The 21,791-nt window shown below is 32.5% G+C and overlaps 2 protein-coding genes across 9 annotated transcripts in view; one reads left to right on the top strand and one right to left on the bottom strand.

Moving 5' to 3' along the window:
* The window catches only part of LOC127738752 (echinoderm microtubule-associated protein-like 2), a 107,469-nt gene that overhangs the window by 41,113 nt on the left and 44,565 nt on the right, over positions 1 to 21,791 (bottom strand). For 6 of the 8 annotated variants that reach the window (XM_052250102.1, XM_052250105.1, XM_052250101.1 and 3 more), the window contains 8 exons: positions 12,135 to 12,207; positions 10,866 to 10,892; positions 9,609 to 9,710; positions 8,734 to 8,829; positions 7,109 to 7,243; positions 5,173 to 5,272; positions 1,648 to 1,808; positions 633 to 758 (listed from right to left, as the gene is read on the bottom strand). In XM_052250102.1, the coding sequence (XP_052106062.1) occupies positions 633 to 758; positions 1,648 to 1,808; positions 5,173 to 5,272; positions 7,109 to 7,243; positions 8,734 to 8,829; positions 9,609 to 9,710; positions 10,866 to 10,892; positions 12,135 to 12,207 (820 nt within the window). The remainder of the gene's footprint in view (positions 1 to 632; positions 759 to 1,647; positions 1,809 to 5,172; positions 5,273 to 7,108; positions 7,244 to 8,733; positions 8,830 to 9,608; positions 9,711 to 10,865; positions 10,893 to 12,134; positions 12,208 to 21,791) is intronic. The other 2 variants (XM_052250106.1, XM_052250108.1) reach the window with 1 other exon arrangement.
* On the top strand, positions 14,675 to 16,760 carry LOC127738758 (uncharacterized). Its single transcript, XM_052250113.1, has one exon. The coding sequence runs from the start codon at positions 14,965 to 14,967 to the stop codon at positions 16,663 to 16,665; it is 1,701 nt and encodes a 566-aa protein (XP_052106073.1). The 5' UTR covers positions 14,675 to 14,964; the 3' UTR covers positions 16,666 to 16,760.

Here is a 21,791-nt window from a genome sequence, read left to right as displayed (position 1 = left end):
AATTCAAACGGTCACAAAGTACACATTTTCTATAGGCTAATATGCAAACTTTGGCAAACCACAAAATCAAATATCCAAAAAATATAATATTTTTTCAATCCACAAAAATACATGAATCCACATCAATACAGATTCAAAGTAACTGTAACAACAAACTAATTTTTCAGCAAATACAGAATTTAATCTGTGCATTTATTATTGAAAATCATGCACAAAAAATAACCCAAGATTTATCTATGTGATTCCTACACATTTCGTGTTACAATATTATTTGCACAGATTAGAATGGAGTTTTCATTTCTACGATCTTCCTCCTGCTGTATTTCTAGCAGAAACTAAGACAGAATTATCAGATCACCACTGAGATTGCTTAACATGATGTGTATTTTTTTCTTTCATCTATATCAACTTGACCTAATCAATGCCTGAACACTTCCCTGAACTAAAGGGCGAAGCTCTGGGTCAAGTAACCTACACAGTATTGCATTCTTTATAGTTCCTATTAGATTTGGTCTGCTAAAAACTTAACGCATACCTGAACTATAGGTTGTAGCTCTAGGTCAAGAGATCCACACAGTATTACATTCTTAGTAGTTGCAATTAATACTGGTCCAACCAAATCTTAAACATACCTGAACTAAAGGTTGAAGCTCTAAGTCCAATGATCCACATAGTATTGCATTTTTTGTAGTTCCAATCAATGTTGGTCCCCCTTGACCTTTACTGATCATTCTAACACCACCATACTCTTCACCTATCTGGAAAAATAATAAGTACATCAAATTATTATTTTTGTTAATTGCAAAAAAATTTTTTTCAAATAAATAAATATATTTTTTGTGTTTATCAAAATATTTGACAAGCAAAACAGTTCACAAATTCAAAATCCATGTCATTATAAAAATAACTAGATATCATTGAGATGGGAGCCATCTCTGTGGGCCCTGCTGTGAATAATGCGTGGTAAAAAATTTGTATCTTTATCATTGGACATGGGGTTGTCAAATGAAACCAAAGTTTTTGACCTTGACCTTTGACCTAGGAAGTTGTACATAAATTATGACACACCCTCTGGTGTTGGTTTATATACATATCAAGTATAAACTTTGAAATCATAACGGTTCTCAAGATATAGAGCAGACAAGATCTTTAACATAGGACATGGAGTTGTCAACTAAAACCAAAGTTTTTGACATTGACCTTTGACCTAGGAAGTTGTACATACATTATGACACACCCTCTGGTGTTGGTTAATATACATATCAAGTATAAACTTTGAAATCATAACGGTTCTCAAGATATAGAGCGGACACGATCTTTACCATAGGACATGGGGTTGTCAACTAAAACCAAAGTTTTTGACCTTGACCTTTGACCTAGGAAGTTGAACATACATTATGACACATCCTCTGGTGTTGGTTAATATACATGTCAAGTATAAACTTTGAAATCATAACGGTTCTCTAGATATAGAGCGGACACGATTTGTTACGGACGGATGGGCGGACGGACAGACGGACGGACAGACTGATCACTATAGGGCGGCCGCCATTCGGCAGGGCCCTAATTATGAATGACAGCAATTGTTTACAAGAAAAACCAGTACCGCTAGATCTTTTAACTGAGACATAAAATATAACTAATAACCTCTTTTGTGAGTCCAGTACGTTGATATGAACTGTCCCATTGTACAATTTTTCTATCCTTTCCTCCCCCTGTTAATATGGTTCCATCCTCTGGGTCTACACATATAGAAAATATTCCACCTTCATGTGCACCAGTTATTGCTTGACCTGCCTTAGTGCTTCCTATAAACAGAAAACATGACATGTTCAAATATTCTAATCCTTACTAAAACATCACATGTGTCATGTCACCCAAATTTTGTAGGAGCTTGCCAATATTAAGCAAATATGGTTATCTGCATTAGTATACAAATAATGAGATATGGTATGATTGCAAATGAGACAACTATCCACCACAGTTCAAATATAGAAGACAAAATCAATTATAGGTCACTGTACGGTCTTCAACTATGAGAAAAACCCATAGTATAGTCAGCTATAAAAGGCCCAACATGAAAAATGTAAAAAAAAATCAAAAGAGAAAACTAACAGTAACTGCCTAATTTATACAATACAATTTACTAAAAACAAAATTATAAAAGACATGAACCACTGAATTAAAGGTTCCTGACACCAAGTGTTAAGTATTGGTACATGTATTTTCATCATTAGTTAGTTATCTTCAGCTTCCTCTTGTAAATTTTTGCAAGTTTTACTTTTCTGTACTGTCTTCTTCAGTAGTCTATTATTGACATAATATGTAATTATCATTTTTTGCTCAGACAATATGTGTCATTATTCAGTATTGGCACATGAGTTTTCATCACGTTTATTTTTATGTACAGTCAAATTAAAATTGAATAATTGGTTTTTCAAAGAGAAATTTGAAGTTCCCATTGAATGAACTCCACAGAGAACAATCGCTATTGTACTTATTTCAATGGAACAGTACACTTTGCAAAAGTTTAAACTGACAGGCAAACTCCAACTGATTATGAGGAAAGATTGCCTTTGCAGTAATACGTGTATGTAGTCTAGATATTAAAGCATACCCCTACTTGAGTCACTTCTTACAAACATATAAACCTGTTACATACATTTTTTGAAAATTTTCAAATTATTGTAAAAGCTTTAAAAACAGAAAGAATGGTTTTTCTTTGAAGCACGATACCTGGAGAGTATTTTCATATGGTATTCAAATAATGCCTAAATTTATCTGTATACAAAACTAGAGGCTCTCAAGAGCCTGTGTCGCTCACCTGTATTTACTGATGCTTTGGAAATCATGTAAAATAAGGTTAAAATCATAATTAATAGTATTAGATATTATATATTATAATGATATCTAAGATAATAACAAAAAACTGCAAAATTTTTGTAAAATTACTAACTCAGGGGCAGCAACCCAACAACGAGTTGTCGGATTCGTCTGAAAATTTCAGGGCAGATAAATCTAAATCTGATGAACATTTTTGCCACCTGTCATATTTGCTCTAAATGCTTTAGTTTCAGAGATATAAACCAAAAACTGCATTTCACCCCTATGTTCTATTTTTAACCAAGTTGGCCATGATGGTTGGAAGGCAGGGTCATCGGACATATTTTTTAAACTAGATACCCTTATAATGATTATGGCCAAGTAGGGTTAAATTTGTCTCAGTAGTTTCAGAGAAGAAGATTTTTGTAAAAGATTACAAAATTTTACAAAAAAATGTTAAAAATTGACTATTAAGGGCAATAACTCCTAAAGGGGTCGACTGTCAATTTTGGTCATGACAACTTATTTGTAGATCTTACTTTGCTGAACATTATTGCTGTTTACAGTTTATCTCTATCTATAATAATATTCAAGATAATAACGAAAAATTGCAAAATTTCCTTAAAACTACCAATTCAGGGGCAGCAACCCAACAACAGGTTGTCAGATTTGTCTGAAAATTTCAGGGCAGATAGATCTTGACCTGATAATCAGTTTTACCCTTGTCAGATTTACTCTAAATGCTTTGGTTTCAGAGATTTCAGCCAAAATCTACATTTACTGTACCCCTATGTTCTATTTTTAGCCATGGTGGCCATCTTGGTTGGTTGGCGGGGTCATCGGACACATTTTTTAAACTAGATACCCTAATGATGATTGTGGCCAAGTTTAGTTAAATTTGGCCCAGTGGTTTCAGAGGAGAAGATTTTTGTAAACAGCTAACGACGACGGACGACGGACGCCAAGTGATGAGAAAAGCTCACTTGGCCAGGGCTTCCAAAATTATTTTTAGCCAGCCGGACATTTTATATATTATCCCGATTTTAATCCCTTAAGACTAAATAAACAAAAGGCAAGTATGGTATTCAGTTGCTGAGTTGGCCATCCCAATGATTGACATTAAAAAAAAAAGATATTTAACTTTCTTTGATTCAAATTCGAAGTTCTGACATAAACTGTTAAATTGGCAGTGCATCATTCGAAGTGTGCAACATCAGCGTACTTATATCTGCCTTAGACTCTTTATTTGTGCAAAATAACGTTGTCAAAAACTTTACATTCGTTAAAATCTTATACCGGATGTTATCTTGACAATGGTAAAACATGGACCAGAGACGGATACGTAAATTCCGTGTACGTTTGCAAAGCATGAATGAGTGTACGTAGCTCTTTCTACGTTATTTCTTCAAGAAAATATTCGAAATAAACGTGAGATAAAGGTATCAATGACAATTTAAGCATTTTTTGAAGAAATTAGGATGCATAACTAATTTTCACACCTGCGCACATGCGCACACGTGTATTAGTTCAAACAGAGACATGTCTCTGGTTCAAACAACGTGGTTATGACGATTTTTCATTTTCACCTATTTAATTTTTTCATGAAATCATATTTTTTAACGTATTTCTAATAATTTAAATCTTTTTGACTAAATTAATTAGATGCAAACCGCTGAAATGTAAGAAAATAACTTTGGATAGACCGATCAATGTCCGGTTCAAAATAGTTTACCTGTCACCTGAACAGGTTAATTTCAGCTGTTCGACAACTAATAAGCCTTGAGTAAAATTAGAAGGTATTTAAGTTGGGGTTGTTTTGATAGTACTTAATGATCATGTCACTTTTATGACCGGAAATGTGTGGCTGTTAAAGGCAAAAGGTTGGGTCAAAAAGATCGCGAATTATGTTAAAATGACCGTCTCTTAAGAAAGCCTTGAAAACTAAAAAGTAGATGACCGTTTCATGCTTTGCCCAGCCGGACTTTTACCGGACATTATACAAATGTCCGGAATATATGACCGTTTTGGAAGCCCTGCACTTGGCCCTTCCGGCCAGGTGAGCTAAAAAAGGAGATTTGGTATGATTGTTTATTAGACAACTTTCCACCAGAGACCAAATGATTTGGATGTAAGCAACCTTAGGTCACTATACTGCCTTCAACAATGAACAAAACCCATACCGTAAAGTCAGCAATAGAAGACACAACATGACAAAAAGTAAAATAATTCAAAAGGGAAAATCAGCGCCCTTACTAACTATAAATCAATAAACAAACATGAAAATGATTAATGTATGATAAATGACTTCTCTCAGTCTAGTGAAGACAATGTGTTTATGTATATACCAACCTTTGGGCCAGACAATTATGCTGCCATTTGAGTCACCAGTTATAACGTCACCATTCTCAGCAAAAGCAATACACAACATGTACTTTGGCTTGTCTATTTTCTGTAAAACAAAACATATCTTAATTTTTCACAATGAGATGATGGTTAACCAGTAAATTTAAATTCAAAACAATATTGATGTGGATCAACAGTAAAACAGAAATATTTTATGATTTGTAATTCATCAAAGTTCTAACTTTAACAGCTCGACTAGTTAAGTCAACATATCCACACGCATTCAACACATTTTCACACCAGGTATCCTGATCCGAATCACGAGGAGGAATTACACTTTGTTTAGTGTAATTCGTTGTATCTGATTCCCACGGAGGATTATGCTCCATGGGAATCAGATCCAGATTTTACTTATCCAACGTGTTGCGTTACAGTCTTGTGTAATTGCTCCTCAGGAATCAGATCTCTCCACGGATTTCGGTTGCAATGTTGGGGGAAAAAATAAATGTTTTATGTTTTCTGTTCACAACAAAATCAATTGAAAACAGTTAATTTTTCCCCAAATTGCACAGATTTTAAGCTTGATTTAACTTCTTTTAGTTGCTCTTACTTGACCGAGTACCAGAATGTTCTACCACAGAGGAGGTTACCGACCTATTAAAAAATTATATACTCAGTAGTCAAAAGTCAGTAATATGAAAAATAGTCTATTAAAAATACATCAAGACTTGTTATTTATACATTCAACACTTCAGAAGAAACTTGCTTTCTACTAAAAGACACACTTAATTTGGCAAAAACCTTACATAATTCAGGCATATATTCATGGTATTCCTGTTTGAAATGCAAGCAATATTAATAACAATCAAAATTGATAATGAAAATATTTGTAGAAATTAAAAAAAAGCAAAATAATAGGTTTAAGAAAAATGTTCTGGAAAACTCCCATGAAAATTCATATAATGATAAAATGTCAAGGGAATAATATAAAACTCAAAGTGTTGAACAAAATAAAGAAAATTAATAACCTTGAACCATATTTACTTACCCAAAACTTTGAACAAAGAAAATTTATTTGTTAATTTTCATATTAGTGATTACTGTTCAGTGATAGAAACTGGTAGATACAGAAAAATTCATATTTGAATGTATACATATAACATAAATATGATGATTGCATGACTAATATTTATTTTATTTGTTGATTGGTCATTAGTCATTGACCCATATTGGTGTAACATGCTTTTCAATATAGCAATTATATTCCTGGTCTTTTTACCAAATATGTATGGATCATATAAATATTATAAGTCTTTTTTAGAAATTGACTAAACATAAGCGCAAACTTGTCTTTTAGAACGAAAGTATAAAGGTCCAAAACAAAGTACAAGACATTTTTCCAAATTCTGGGCTAACTTCACACACTGCAACAAATAACATACAGATATACAATGTATATGATCAAGAAACTTCTTTATAAATGGGCTTTGGACAATCAAAATGATATGTTTTGCATCTTGTTAACATGTCTAACATTTTTCTTCTAATGAACAAAACCCAACATAACTGTTATTTTTCATCTCTGAATTTTTCTTCCTGAGCATGCTGCAAAGTTATCACAAAAGTGTCTGTGAACTGAAATTTTATATCAATACGCATATTTGTATATTTTGATAAAACAATCTATCAAGATTTATGTACATAACATAAACCATGTAAGAGGAGTTGTAAAGAACGAGTAGGTTCAAAAATTGATACCTTTAATAAAGAGGCACAAATGTTGATGACTGTAATGAAAATTCTGCTGCAAAATATATTTTAATAGTTTGCTGTCAATTGGCCAGAGAACAATAAAGCTTTTCTGGAAAAAAAGACAAATTTCGACATAGGCCCACAAATGTGTATATACCTAATGACTTACATCATACACGCAATGACTTACGTCAAACACGCCACTTTTTTTAGTCAGTTTTCCAGATTCCAAAGTCCAGAACTGTATGTGTCCTTTGCCTACATCTATTATACTATTTGGTTCTGATGGGTGAAATTCTACTGCTAATACTGGATCTTGACTACCCTAAAAGGTAAGTCAAATCATGAATAAAATGAACTAAAAATTAAAGATACTTAGTTGAGAAAACACAAAATTCAAAACACAAACTAGTGAACTTCTTTTCAAAAAAAAAGTTTTTTTTAATCAATTACATAGGGTAATTTTTAATAAATGGCTGGAACAATTATCAAATTAATTCTCACACAATTTCTGAATATATTACTCAGTGATGACATATTTCCAAAGCAGACAATTTGAAGCAGTATAAAAGTATACTAGAAATGTGTTATTTAACAAAATATCAATACTCTGTGATATGTAGTTGTTTAGCACTAGTCTACAATTAAAAATTTAACCCTGAATAATACATGATTTAATCTCTCTGACCTAATTTTCAACAAAGGCATAGCAAAGAATGAATTTTATAATGACTAATAAATGGAGAATGTGTCTATGGGCAACAGATGCCCACACTTGTAAATGTGCATGACATAACATTTGGTTGAGGCAAACTAAAGTTAGAGAACAGAAACGACAGATTTATCAATTTTTCAATTTATAAAAGAGAATAACTCATGAAAGGTTAAAGTGATGCCACCCAATTTCAAACCTGATCTATATTTTGTGGTAATAAGCATTGTGTATAAGTTTCATAACATTTGGTTGAGGCAAACTAAAGTTAGAGAACAGAAACCTATTTTGGGGATGTATGCAATGGACAGACGGATGGACAGACGGATGGACAAGGGTAACTCTTAATGCCCCCTCCACTACGGTGAGGTCATAACAATGAAATCCCATACGATTTTCAGCTGTGTAAGATGATAGCATCTCCACATACTTTTAAAATTTCAAGACTATGACTACTGAAGTTTAGGCACCAATTGGACTTACTGATGCTGTATAACAAACTAAAGCACTAATTTTTATAACTCTTCTATTCCTCAAGATTGTTGTCCCGTTACCATCTACCCTAATATCTCTTCTTATCCAAGAATTTTTCATATTCAATTATTGTATTAGAACTTTTCAAAAAATGATATCAGTTAACAAATTGTTCTTTGTCTATTCTAATTTCTATATAGTTGAATGCTATTTGTTTTCTCAAATTTTACAGTTGTATAAGTATTGACTGAAAGCAAACTTTCAATAATTCCATGCTTCATTCAAAATCAGCAAAAAATTAAGCTTTCATACTCTATTAACACTATAAATGTTGTAAAAAATGTAATCATATACTGTCCATTTAGAAATGCGTGTGTGTTTTATTATTATTGCAATTGTTGGAAAAAGGACAAAAATGTGAGATAAATTATTAGAACATTAGGAAATGCTGCATACAAATCATGCCATCAAATTATACGTGATATAGAATGCAAGTTTTCATTTTACAAAACCTATCCAATCGCATTTTCAAAAAAATAAAAACATCACAAAAAGTTCTGAATTTATAGTATATACATTTTAAATCCCACTTATTCATACAATATAGAACAATTTTACAGAATACTTACTTTAGTATTAGCCAGCTTGCGACCTTTCTCCACGTCATACACAAACAGTTCATGTTCATTACTTTCATCAACAACACACAATTTAGCTCCGCCATCCTGTAATAAGTAAAAAAACAGTTGCTTAAAATAATCACTGGTTTTCTGTGGTTGATTAAACGCAAAGTCCAAGCATTCCTTACAATAAAATGATTCTGTTTTAAATTCTAATTGCAACTTGTTATAAATTTGTTTTATCACAATGTGTGTGTTTTTTTCTCCAACAAATCAATCATAACTATATGGAAATTTTGTATCTTAAAAAGGTAAGATTAGAAAACTTAGCATTTGCATGAAACCATCAAACATGACCTTTGTGTCCTATGGCTCTCAAATACTCAACAAAAGAAATATCCTACTAGATTCTATATTGTCTTGCATCTGCTTATCAAGGAACTTTTTTTTCTTTCAAAAAGATCTTCAGAAGACTTAATTTATCATATTTGATTTCAAGAATTAAGACCTTTTCAAGAAAAAAATTTCAACAGTTTTCCTAAAGGCAACAATGAAATACTTAATCAGAAAAACAGTGACCATATTGGTTGCTTGCTCAGCAACAAAGTGACAACACATGGCAAGATATTTTAGCATACTTCTTACAGACTCAAATTTAACTATTTGCTGACAGTCAAACTGGTGATTAATTAGTCTGAAGTAACAAAACTCAGTTAATTATAAGAAACACATCTGCATTTAAATTGTTAAATTTAAATAGAGTGTTTCTCTGACACAAGAAAATATTGACTAAAGAAGGATGGATGCAATGACAGAGAAAGTACACCAATTAAGGGGGAAAGTTTATTGGTCTTTGGTCATGCAAAATAAAAACAAAATCTTACCTGTTTTGAAAATGACAAGCAGCAGACAGATCTGTCAAAGTCCCCGATCCCAATGACATGCAGTGTGTTCAGACTAGTAGAGTGCCAGATACGAACATGTGGCTGAAAAGTAAAATTTTACATTATGGTTCATGTTTAAATAGTGTCAATTAGAAAAATTACAGGGAAAAAAACATTTATATCATGATATAGTTTTGAAGACTGTCAAAGTTTAAATAATTTTTTAGAAACAATTTGTTGATCACCAATGTTCAGTAAATACAGATCTACAAAAAAAGACATTCAGCTTTTGTCTAAATGAATATAAAGGAATATTTTATTGAAAATCTGCTATAAAAATCAAAGAAATGTACAATGCAGCATTTCTTTCAAGTCAGGTGACCCCTAAAATGTGATTCCAGCACTACAAGGATTTTAAAATTATTTTCGTACAAATTTAAGCAAAACTGACAAGGAAAACTTTAAAAAGATGAGCTTTGAGCTATAACAATGAACAATAATTACACTTTTCTGAGCATTTCTTCAGAATGTATTCACACCTTTGTTAGTATTGTAGTCTAATAATAAATAAAACTTCTGTCTACAACTGTTTGCCATATAGAGATAATAGATCATGTAGATAGCTATATGGAAGCACTATGTCTTTATTGTTTTTGCTTTAACATGTTACATACTTCATCTTTGAACTTTTAGCCTTGTTATTCAGTGTGATATGTGTTCTTTGAAGGGCATTTTTTCAAAAGGTCTAGATATGGGCTTTATTTTTGTTGGAATTCAGGATTTGAGCCTTTATTATTGTGGATTTACCATCATCGGGACTTGGGAATTAAAAGATTTTTTTTTTCGGGGTTCTTGAAAAGAATGCTGTATTTTTTCAGGAATTTGGGATAACACCCCCTCCTTCCCCTCCTCTTCTTTAAACAACTCCAATGTTTTGCTATTAGACACATCAACAGATACACAAACAGATGATTATAAATAACACAACACACACACACATGATTTTTGTTTCCTATATAGATCTTTCATCTATCAAGGGTATAACGAAACTTTTGATTCAAGGATGAGTGGCATGCATCTAACATAAATATATTCCCTAGTCTACATATGTGTTATTACAAATTTACACACACTGGTGACAAACAATATCACATGTATAACATTATAAGTATAATTACTGTTTCTACATATGTGCTAATACAAATGTATACACAAAGGTGACAAACAATATTACATGTGCACTCATGTGCTGTTTACCTTTTTATCAGACTCTTCTTTCTTTTTCTGAACATGAAATAAAAAAATATTAAAACAAAAGGCAAAAATAATATTTAATTGAAATATTAATTTGCATGTTACAAAGAGCAAAGTAAAGAGTAAGGCAAAGAATAGAAACATAACTAAGCAACTAAGAAGAATTATTTAAACATGAAATAAAAGTAACTAAGTCAAGAGTTATCCTTTTTGAATAAAATAAATCTACTCATAGTTTCATTTGCGGAAAGTAGCAAAGAAAGCAAAGTACAGAACAGAACAGGAACTAAATAAAGGTACTGAGTCAAGAGAAATGATCTGTCCCATTACAAGTCAGTTTTTGGAAAATAGAAAGGTTTTGTCATCATTCAAGCAATAGGTATTTCGTGGATTTTGTTGGTTGAAGTAAACTAGGCACATTATAACTGTACCGGTAATAAACACAGAACCCTATGCAGGGTCTCTGTGACTGTCAAATTAAAGTGGAATGTTGACTGTCGAAAAACCGCAGGGTCTCTGTGGCTGTCAAATTGAAGCCCAATGTGAAATGTCAAAAAACCAAGTCTATTTATCAGTGAAATATATAAAAAGAATTTTTTACTAAGAAGGAATCAAGCTTTTGTTCAGGCTCCTCTCTTGATTATGAAGAAGATTGAATCAAAGCTTTGTAAATTTCCATGAAGGTCTGATATAGTTATTGATGCCTAAAAAAACTTTAAAACCCAAACTGTATCTTAAAGTTAACTGCAATCATTAAAGTTGAAAAAATGGAGAAAAAAATATATCAAAATTTTGATCCAGATGATATCCTTTGATCATGATGAAGCAACATTCCAAGTTTCATAAAATCCTATGAAATCTTAGGGAAAAAAAGTTGGATAAAATCTGTGACTTTTTCACAATTTTGTGTCTTCTTATATTAAAATAAGCCTTGAAAAAAATGAACAAATACTTTACTTCCGACTAAATTTGAAAAAATATCCATCTGTAAAAGGTTACTTTATACTATGTTATTTTTGCAGAACACCACAAAATCTTGAAATGCTTGCTATTTAAATATGCAAGGTGCAGAAAAATGAACCCTATACTTTATACCTTGTCCTTTCTGGTAAACTTGACAGGAGTAAAGGATAAATTCCTGAAATTAAGTATTTGAAACATAATTTTCTTCAACCATTAAAAAGTCCATGAAATTCAGAAAAAAAAATAAGTAAATTTAACCATAAATAATCCAAGAAATTTTGTTAAAACAAATAAAAGGTAAATACTGACCTTAGAATCCTTTCTGTCATGGCCAGCAACTTGACCAGTGGCTACTCTCACTTTATCAGGATGAATTGCCAAACTGAAAATATATAACAATAATCAGTAATAGTAATGTCTTCTAGATAAAGATATTATTAGTTTTAAGAAGATACATAAACAGAGCTTTGCAGAAAATTCATCAATATTTGTAGGATAACATTTTTTAGGGATTTCTAGTGTAGGCTGAAACAATAAATTGAAATACTCAATAAAATACAATTTTTAAGTTACATTGTTGGTAGCACAATATTCCCTTTTTACTACTTTTCTACTATAATAATCAAAAAGCTTTTTTTAGGCTGAACATATATGACACAAATAGAGGTACTATCCAGGTGTCAAAAAGATTTGATTGGAATAGTCTCCCTGATAAAGAATAATTCCAAATTTTGTACTTCTATACTAATAAAACTGATCCAAGTTTAAATAAGAGTTTAACTTCAAATCAAATTTGAAGGGTAACATACTTTTTATTAAACAAGGACCACAACTCTGCACAAAATCATCAGACCGGAACATAATTCGAACTTGATCTGTAATTTGTCAAGATAAAACTATATACCAAATTTCAAATCAATATCTTCAAGCACGAAGAAAAAAAGTGTGGAAAACTGATTTGCCGGACTGACTGATGGACAGACAGACAGACAAAGAAGACCCATTGGTGGCCTTCGGCTGTTGTCTGCTCTTTGGTCGGGTTATTGTCTCTTTGACATATTCCCCATTTCCATTCTCAATTTTAAAGAAACAGAAAGACGGAGTGCAAACCTAAATTCCCCTTCGACTTCGTCGGTAGGGGACTAATAACATATATTTATTGCCTGTCATAATTCCTATCAAACTGACATAAGCACCAAACTTAACAATTGCTGATGCCTATGCAGCCGGAAAAGCAACACCTATGTTTAGGATTGCCCCAAAACTTCATGGACCTAAAGTTAGACAAGAGTGCACACGCTGAAATGTCTCGCCTTCTTTACTAATCATTGATATTATGTTGATAGTCCTAAATATAAAGCTTTATTACAACTGTCACATAAACTTAACATTAACCAAGTAAACTAAACATTGACCAATGAACCATGAAAATGAGGTCAAGGTCAGATGAACCATGCTAGGCAGGCATGTACAGCTGACAATTCTTCCATACAACAAATATAGTTGACCTATTGCTTATAGTTTAAGAAAAACAGACCAAAACACAAAAACTTAACACTGAGCAATGAACCTTGAAAATGAGGTCAAGGTCAAATAAAACCTGCGTGACTGACATATAGATCATAAAATATTTCCTTACACCAAATATAGTTGAACTATTGCATATAGTATTAGAAAAAAAGACCAAAACTCAAAAACTTAACTTTGACCACTGAACCATGAAAATGAGGTCAAGGTAAGATGACACCTGCCAGCTAGACATGTACACCTTACAATCATTCCATACACCAAATATAGCTGACCTATTGCATGCAGTATTAGAAAGAAAGACCAAAACTCAAAAACTTAACTTTGACCACTGAACCATGAAAATGAGGTCAAGGTCAGATGACACCTGCCAGCTAGACATGTACACCTTACAATCATTCCATACACCAAATATAGTAGACCTATTGCATACAGTATAAGAAAAACAGACCAAAACACAAAAACTTAACTATAACCACTGAACCATGAAAATGAGGTCAAGGTCAGATGACACCTGCCAGTTGGACATGTACACCTTACAGTCCTTCCATACACCGAATATACTAGACCTATTGCTTATAGTATCTGAGATATGGACTTGACCACCAAAACTTAACCTTGTTCACTGATCCATGAAATGAGGTCGAGGTCAAGTGAAAACTGTCTGACGGGCATGAGGACCTTGCAAGGTACGCACATACCAAATATAGTTATCCTATTACTTATAATAAGAGAGAATTTAACATTACAAAAAATCTGAACTTTTTTTTCAAGTAGTCACTGAACCATGAAAATGAGGTCAAGGACATTGGACATGTGACTGACGGAAACTTCGTAACATGAGGCATCCATATACAAAGTATGAAGCATCCAGGTCTTCCATCTTCTAAAATATAAAGCTTTTAAGAAGTTAGCTAACGCCGCCGCCGCCGGATCGCTATCCCTATGTCGAGCTTTCTGCGACAAAAGTCGCAGGCTCGACAAAAACTGTTGAAATAATTGGTTTGGAAATTTTCAATGATTAATAACCACTTTTAAATAGACCTTTTTTCTGTGATATTTAAATTTAGCTATCGATTATGAATCACTGTACCAAAAAGAGAGAGGGAAAAAACAACAATAAAACACATATAACTGGTGAAATAATGTGGACTTTAAATTTTCTTCATGGATTTTAAACATACTGATACATCACTTGAATGTGTTTAGTTAATTCTAAAAAATCCTTGTTAGAAAGACAGGTTGAATAACTTTTTAAATACATTTAAAAAAAAATGTAATAAAATTCTTCCATTCATGTCGAGGATATTTAATAATATTCAGATTTCAAAAATAGTTTGCAACCTGAGGTATATTTACATAATTGCACTAGGACTATAATATTATATAACAGGAAGGAGAATTAGGTGGAACTAAAATCACTATAATAATGATTAAAAACTGGTTATCTTTGATAATCCTAAGGATCCAAAATTTCATTCATGTCAAGATATATAACAGTAAAGAATACTTATTCAGATTTTAAGAAGAAATATGACATAACTGCTCAAGGCTGCTTCAATAGTTACAACATATTACGGTAGTGGGAAGGTGTCACAAAAATTCAATCATCATGGCATCGGCATCACAAGCACCAAAAATGTGTGAATTGTGTGATGAAAACAAAATTCAATGGAAGTGTTTAAAATGTAACTCTTATCTGTGTACCAAATGTTGTAAAATTCATCAGAAATTAATATCGTCAGCCGAACACAAGATCATTGCTATCGAGGATATCGGAAAAGCTAAGATAAAAGATCTGGAAATCGAAAAAGATCTTTCGAATATAATGTGCAAAGAACATCCAGAAAATACCTGCCAACGATTCTGTAAAACATGTGAAACCGTCGTATGTAAAAAGTGCATTAAGAAAAATCACAAAGCCAAACATGAGGTGGTTGATATAAAAGAGGGTTACTTTCATAGCATAGGAAAAATAACGAAAACAAATTATAAACTTGATATAGAGGTCTTAAATCTTGCAACAGGTATGTCAACTCTTGAAGTTCTTACATCTGACGAAAATGAAAAATTTCAAGCAGAGAAACAGAAGATACTTCAGAGAGATCAAGATCTTAAAGATCTTATTGATAAGCATACTAAAAAGCTCTTATGTGATCTAGACCTAAGATGGAATATTTTCTTTTCGTCAATCAAAGACGAAGTAGATCATGGAAAAAGGGAAACTCAAAATCTAGAAATCAAAAACACAGAATACAACAAAGTCTTAAAATCCCTTGATGCAAAAGACATATTCTTAACAGCTGAGTACATAAAGAAATCACCAAACACTAAAATAAGACCTATCAACACATCCTACACTCATCTTCCGTCATATGTTCCAAGGGAAGTCACTCCTAGCACTATATCTCATGGAACTTTACAAGAAACAACCAATAAACACAATGAAAACATTAATAGATGCTTTCAAGTTGAAAAACACTACACAACCAACTTTAAGGCAACTGATGAACTTGCTTGCAAAGCTGACGGTTCACTTTGGATAGGGGATTATCAATCTAAAAAGTTATATAACGTCAAATGGAATGAACGTTCTTTTAAAACTACCCAGTCCTTGGAGGATATTAAGATTTATGATATGGCCATAACATCAAAAGATGACCTACTTTTGGCAACCTTAGAAACAACTCTTAAAGTTATTCCACATAAAAAACCAAAACAGTTGATTTCAAAATTCGATGTGTCACCACATATTATAAAATGTGTTCATGTTTCGCATGATGATAAAATATTAGTTGGAGTTCGCAAACTTGGACCTGTATTTCCCATCATTGGACCTAGACAAGTGATCGTTATGGATATGGAAGGAACCCATATTAAAACTTACAATAACAATTTGTTTTCTTATCCATTCAAAATAACCACGGACCATACAGGAACAATATATGTGATTGACTGCACCTCTGAAAATCAAAATGGTCGAGTTGTGGTTATAGGACCGGATGATTCAATGAAGGGTGTATTTAAAGGTCATGCGGACATAAATACCAAAGACTTTCCCTTCAAACCCTGTGACATAACTAAAGTATCCTGTAACTCTGCCTTGGTCATAGACACAAATACCAGGATGTTATACCTCCTGAACAATGATGCATTGTGCATTAAATTCATTCATTGTACAGACCTTGGAATTGAACTTCCTTATAGCATTGCGACTAGCAACAAGAGAACAATGTTTATTGGAAGCAGAGAATGTGTAGGAGAAAAATCAAGTGCAAAAATACATGCCCTTGCATATAAGGAAGAGGTTTAAAAGCTTTAAAAAAATTCATATAGAAGTCTCCCTTGTATTAACAAATTTTATTAATTTGTTTTTATTAATAAATTGAAGTAAATGATTTGTCATTGTGATGTTGTTTGCTTTTCTTTTTTTTTTTGGCGTAAAAGGGGGGGGGGGGGGGGGGGGGGGGGGGAGAGTGAATATTGTAAAACATTCCAAAAAATTCATTTAGTGAGGATAACAGTTCTAAATGTGATGTTGGAAATAATCATTATAACATTTAAGATATTGTTAAATTGGGATATATATTATGGGAAATACATATTGAATACCGTTGATATAGTGAAAAATATTCCAAAGAATTCATAAAGTGATGATAATTATTTTACATGTGATGGATCTAATATACAGACTTTGCACCTGTTTAATTGGGATATATATCTCGAGAAATTGAAGGGGCATTAGCAACGAGATATAAAAAAAAATAAAACATGATTTTTTTTTTTTTCAATCATTAATGAAAGTGAAATAATGAAATAAATATTCGCTTTTACTTTAAGCAGCCAGCTTTGTTCAATTTTGTCAAAATAAGCTTAGAAACACTGATGATGAATTATTCACTTGCAAGTGAATAATTTGACCTCATTGAATCTGTATTCATGTGACCTTCAATTTAACCCTTTAGTTGGAGATGGGTTGTGCATGTATTCATCTATTAAAAGGAAAAGAATGTCAACATTGAAAGTGACTGAATCGATCCACAAAAAATCATTCTTATACAGGTAAAAACGATGACAAGCATACTTTTTAACCTACAATATGAAATCAAACAGACTTAGAAAAATCCAATAGCACGTGGTCATTATCTATTTATATTTATATTTATGTTTATATGGGTTATATGACGGCAGTCTTTGGAGTTCATCTCTCTAATTAGATGACGTCTAGACAAGAATACACACCAAATGCTGATACATATCATTGAGTCCATGCATTGTTAATTGTTTATTATACTTTTTGTTATTTGGATATACATTTTAGTATGTTATAAATCAAATATGAGAAATTTACTCAAATTGGTGAACATGAATTTGACAGCCAATGCCCCTTTACACTGAATACTGTGGATATAGAAAAATCTAGTGATATAGTGAAAATTGAAATCAAATATTTCAAAAAATTCATAAACTAGGGAAATATTTTAAAATTATTTAAAATATTGAAACTGGAATACTGGATAAGATATCAAACTACAGTATCAATAAATAAATAAATCAGTTCATTAATAACTATTATTTTGATTTTTTACTATCCAAAAACACTTTGTACAAGATTCCTGCCAATAAGTATTGGACAGATGTCTAAATGAAGGAATTTATACATTTGTTCTGGTGTTAATTTATCCTGGAAAATTATGGAAAATTTATAAATAATTAAGATTTCTACACGAGTAGAATTTTTTTTATTTATATCCCATAAGAAAAATCCAAAGAGATAAAAAAAGGTCTTTTCAAGAACATAATAGATAGTATTTGGTTATGAAAACTTTAGAGAAGGAAATGTAAAGCATTATGAGACATACAATTAAATACCCGGCAGGAAAAAAATATATTCTTCTTCTGGCTTGCTCACTATAAAAATTTGAAATGACGGTAAATAAAAATCTCTCTTTTTCCTTCTAAACTTCAATAAAATGCTCCGCAGGGCGCAGCTTGATACGACCGCAGAGGTCGAACCCTGAACAGTTGGGGCAAGTATGGACACAACATTCAAGCTTGATACAGCTTTGCATTTGGATTGTGATTAAATATTTGACACAGCATAGGTTTCTGACACAGAATGAATGTGGTATAAGAACTAAAAAATTTTAAATTGGACATTCACCTATTATGGTCCAATATCCAAAATCTAAATACACGGTTAGATTCAGCATATCAAAGAACCCCAAGAATTCAATTTTTGATGAAATCAAACAAAGTTTAATTTTGGACCCTTTTGACCTCAATGTGGACAAAGTTGATAACGGGGCCCAAAAATCAAAAATCTAAATACATGGTAAGATTCAGCATATCAAAGAACCCCATATATTCAATTTTTGTTGAAATCAAACAAAGTTTAATTTTGGACCCCGATTTGGACCAACTTGAAAACTGGGCCCATAATCAAAAATCTAAATACATGTTTAGATTCAGCATATCAAAGAACCCTAAGAATTCAATTTTTGTTACCGGTAAAATCAAACTAAGTTTAATTTTGGACCCTTTGGACCTTGATGTAGACCAATTTGAAAACGGAACCAAAAATTAAGAATCTAAATACACGGTTAGATTCGGCATATCAAAGAACCCCAATAATTCAATTTTTGATGAAATCAAACAAAGTTTAATTTTGGACCCTTTGGACCTCAATGTGGACCAATTTAAAAACGGGGCCCAAAATCCAAAAACTAAATACACGGTTATATTCAGCATATTAAAGAACACCAAGAATTCAAGAATAAAACCCCATTGAAATTGGTCAAGAAATAAGCAATTTATGCGAAGTATCTTCTTTTGCACAATACTGTGCAATTAAATATTTCTTGCTATTGCGCAATACTGTACAATTGACAATTTCTTGCTATTGCGCAATATTGTGCTATTGGATATTTCTTGCTATTGCGCAATACTGTGCAATTGAAGATTTCTTGCTATTGCGCAATACTGTGCAATTGAAGATTTCTTGCTATTGTGCAATACTGTGCAATTGAAAATTTCTTGCTATTGCACAATACTTATTATATAATAATTTACACATCCTGTTTGGTGTGTATCTCCTACCATATCATTATTATTTGCTTTTAAATATAAATCAGAAATAACCAACTTAAAATGGAAAATTTTAAAAGAAAAAAAAAAGGAAAAAAAGAAAAAAAAGGAAAAAAAAAAAAAATCCCCCCCCAAATTTTTTGAACCCCCTTATGATTCATCACCCCCAAACTCAATCCCAGCCTTCCCTTTGTGGTATGGTACCTTGCAGTACAATTTCAGAGAGATCCATACACTTGAACACAAGTTATTGTCTGGAAACTAGAAAAATGTGTTTTTTGGCCCCTTTTTGGCCCCAAATTCCTAAACGTTTCGGGCAATTACCCCCAAACTCAAACCCAGCTTTCCCTTTGTGATATGGAACCTTGTAGTACAATTTCAGAAAGATCCATACACTTACACACAAGTTATTGTCCTGAAACTAGAAAAATGCTTGTTTTTTGCCCCTTTTTGGCCCCTAATTCCTAAAATATTGAGGCAATTACCCCCATCATCAATCCCAGCCTTCCCTTTGTGGTATGGTACCTTGCAGTACAATTTCAGAGAGATCCATACACTTGAACACAAGTTATTGTCTGGAAACTAGAAAAATGTGTTTTTTGGCCCCTTTTTTGGCCCCCAATTCTTAAACGTTTCGGCAATTACCCCAAACTCAATTCCAGCTTTCCCTTTGTGATATGGAACCTTGTAGTACAATTTCAGAAAGATCCATACACTTACACACAAGTTATTGTCATGAAACTAGAAAAATGCTTGTTTTTTGCCCCTTTTTTGGCCCCTAATTCCTAAAATTTTGAGGCAATTACCCCCATAATCAATCCCAGCATTCCTTTTGTGATATGGAACCTTGTGGTACAATTTCAGAGAGATCCATACACTAACACACAAGTTATGTCTGGAAGTTACAAAAATGCTTATTTTTGACCCCTTTTTGGCCCCTAATTCCTTTACTGTTGGTACCATAACCCCCAAAATCAATCCCAACCTTCCTTTTGTGGTATTGAACCTTGTGGTAAAATTTCATAGAGATCCATTCACTTAAACTAAAGTTAGAGTGCGAAAACCAATGTGTCTTCGGACAACGACGACGACGATGCCAACGTCATACCAATATACGACCACAAAAAATTTTTTGCGGTCGTATAAAAACACAAATGAAGCCCCCGCTTGCACATCATATAAAGTTATAAAGGGACATAACTGAAGAACGGTAAAAGTGACGCTACCCAAATTTGAACTTGATCTGAGTTTTGTGGTAATAAGCATTGTGTGTAAGTCTCATAACATTTGGTTGAGGCTAACTTAAGTCGAGAACAGAAACTAAAAATTCAGTAATTTTTCTATTTGTAAACACTCATAACTTTAGAACGGTTGTGTATAAGTTTTGTAACATTTGGTTGAGACAAACTAAAGTTAGAGAACGGAAACGAAAAATTCAGCAATTCTTATGTTTATAAAGGGACATAACTCAAGAATAGTAAAAGTGTCGCCACCAAATTTCGTACTTAATCTGTATTATGTAGTAATAAGCATTGTGTATAAGTTTCATAACATTTGGTTTAGGCAAACTAAAGTTAGAAAACGGAAACAAAAAATTTGTACTTGATCTTAGTTTTGTGGTAATGAATATTGTGTATAGGTTATTCCACATTCCAAACTAAAAGACAAATTGAAATAGTTGGTATTACTTTGTTTCATTAAAAAGAATGGCGAACGTAGATACAAGTATCTTGTCTTGGGGAGGGATAAATCGAATCACTCTGATTCAAACAAAAAATTCACTGAAACTGACATTATCAAGATGCTTGATTTCTTGATTGATAACATATTTGTTACGTTTGGAGGACATGTTTTTCAACAGACTGTCGGAATTCCAATGGGAACCAATTGTGCCCCTCTTCTTGCCGACTTGTTTCTTTATTATTATGAGGCTGACTTCATACAGGAACTTCTTAGGAAGAAAGATAAGAAGTTAGCAATATCCTTTAACTCTACGTTCCGCTATATAGATGATGTTCTCTCACTAAATAATACAAAATTTAGTGACTATGTTGAACGAATCTATCCCATCGAACTAGAGATAAAGGATACTACAGATACAGTTAAGTCTGCCTCATATCTTGACTTACATCTAGAAATTGACAATGAGGGTTGGTTGAAAACAAAACTTTACGACAAAAGAGATGATTTCAGCTTCCCAATTGTGAACTTTCCATTTCTATGTAGCAACATTCCAGCAGCGCCTGCATACAGAGTATATATCTCCCAATTGATACGATATTCCCGGGCTTGTGTTTCCTATCATGATTTCCTTGATAGAGGATTGCTGCTCACAAGGAAGCTATTAAACCA

The sequence above is a fragment of the Mytilus californianus genome, unplaced genomic scaffold, assembly GCF_021869535.1.
Source record: "Mytilus californianus isolate M0D057914Y unplaced genomic scaffold, xbMytCali1.0.p SCAF_4, whole genome shotgun sequence".
Taxonomy (NCBI): domain Eukaryota; kingdom Metazoa; phylum Mollusca; class Bivalvia; order Mytilida; family Mytilidae; genus Mytilus; species Mytilus californianus.
This window is presented reverse-complemented; position numbering and strand designations above follow the sequence as displayed.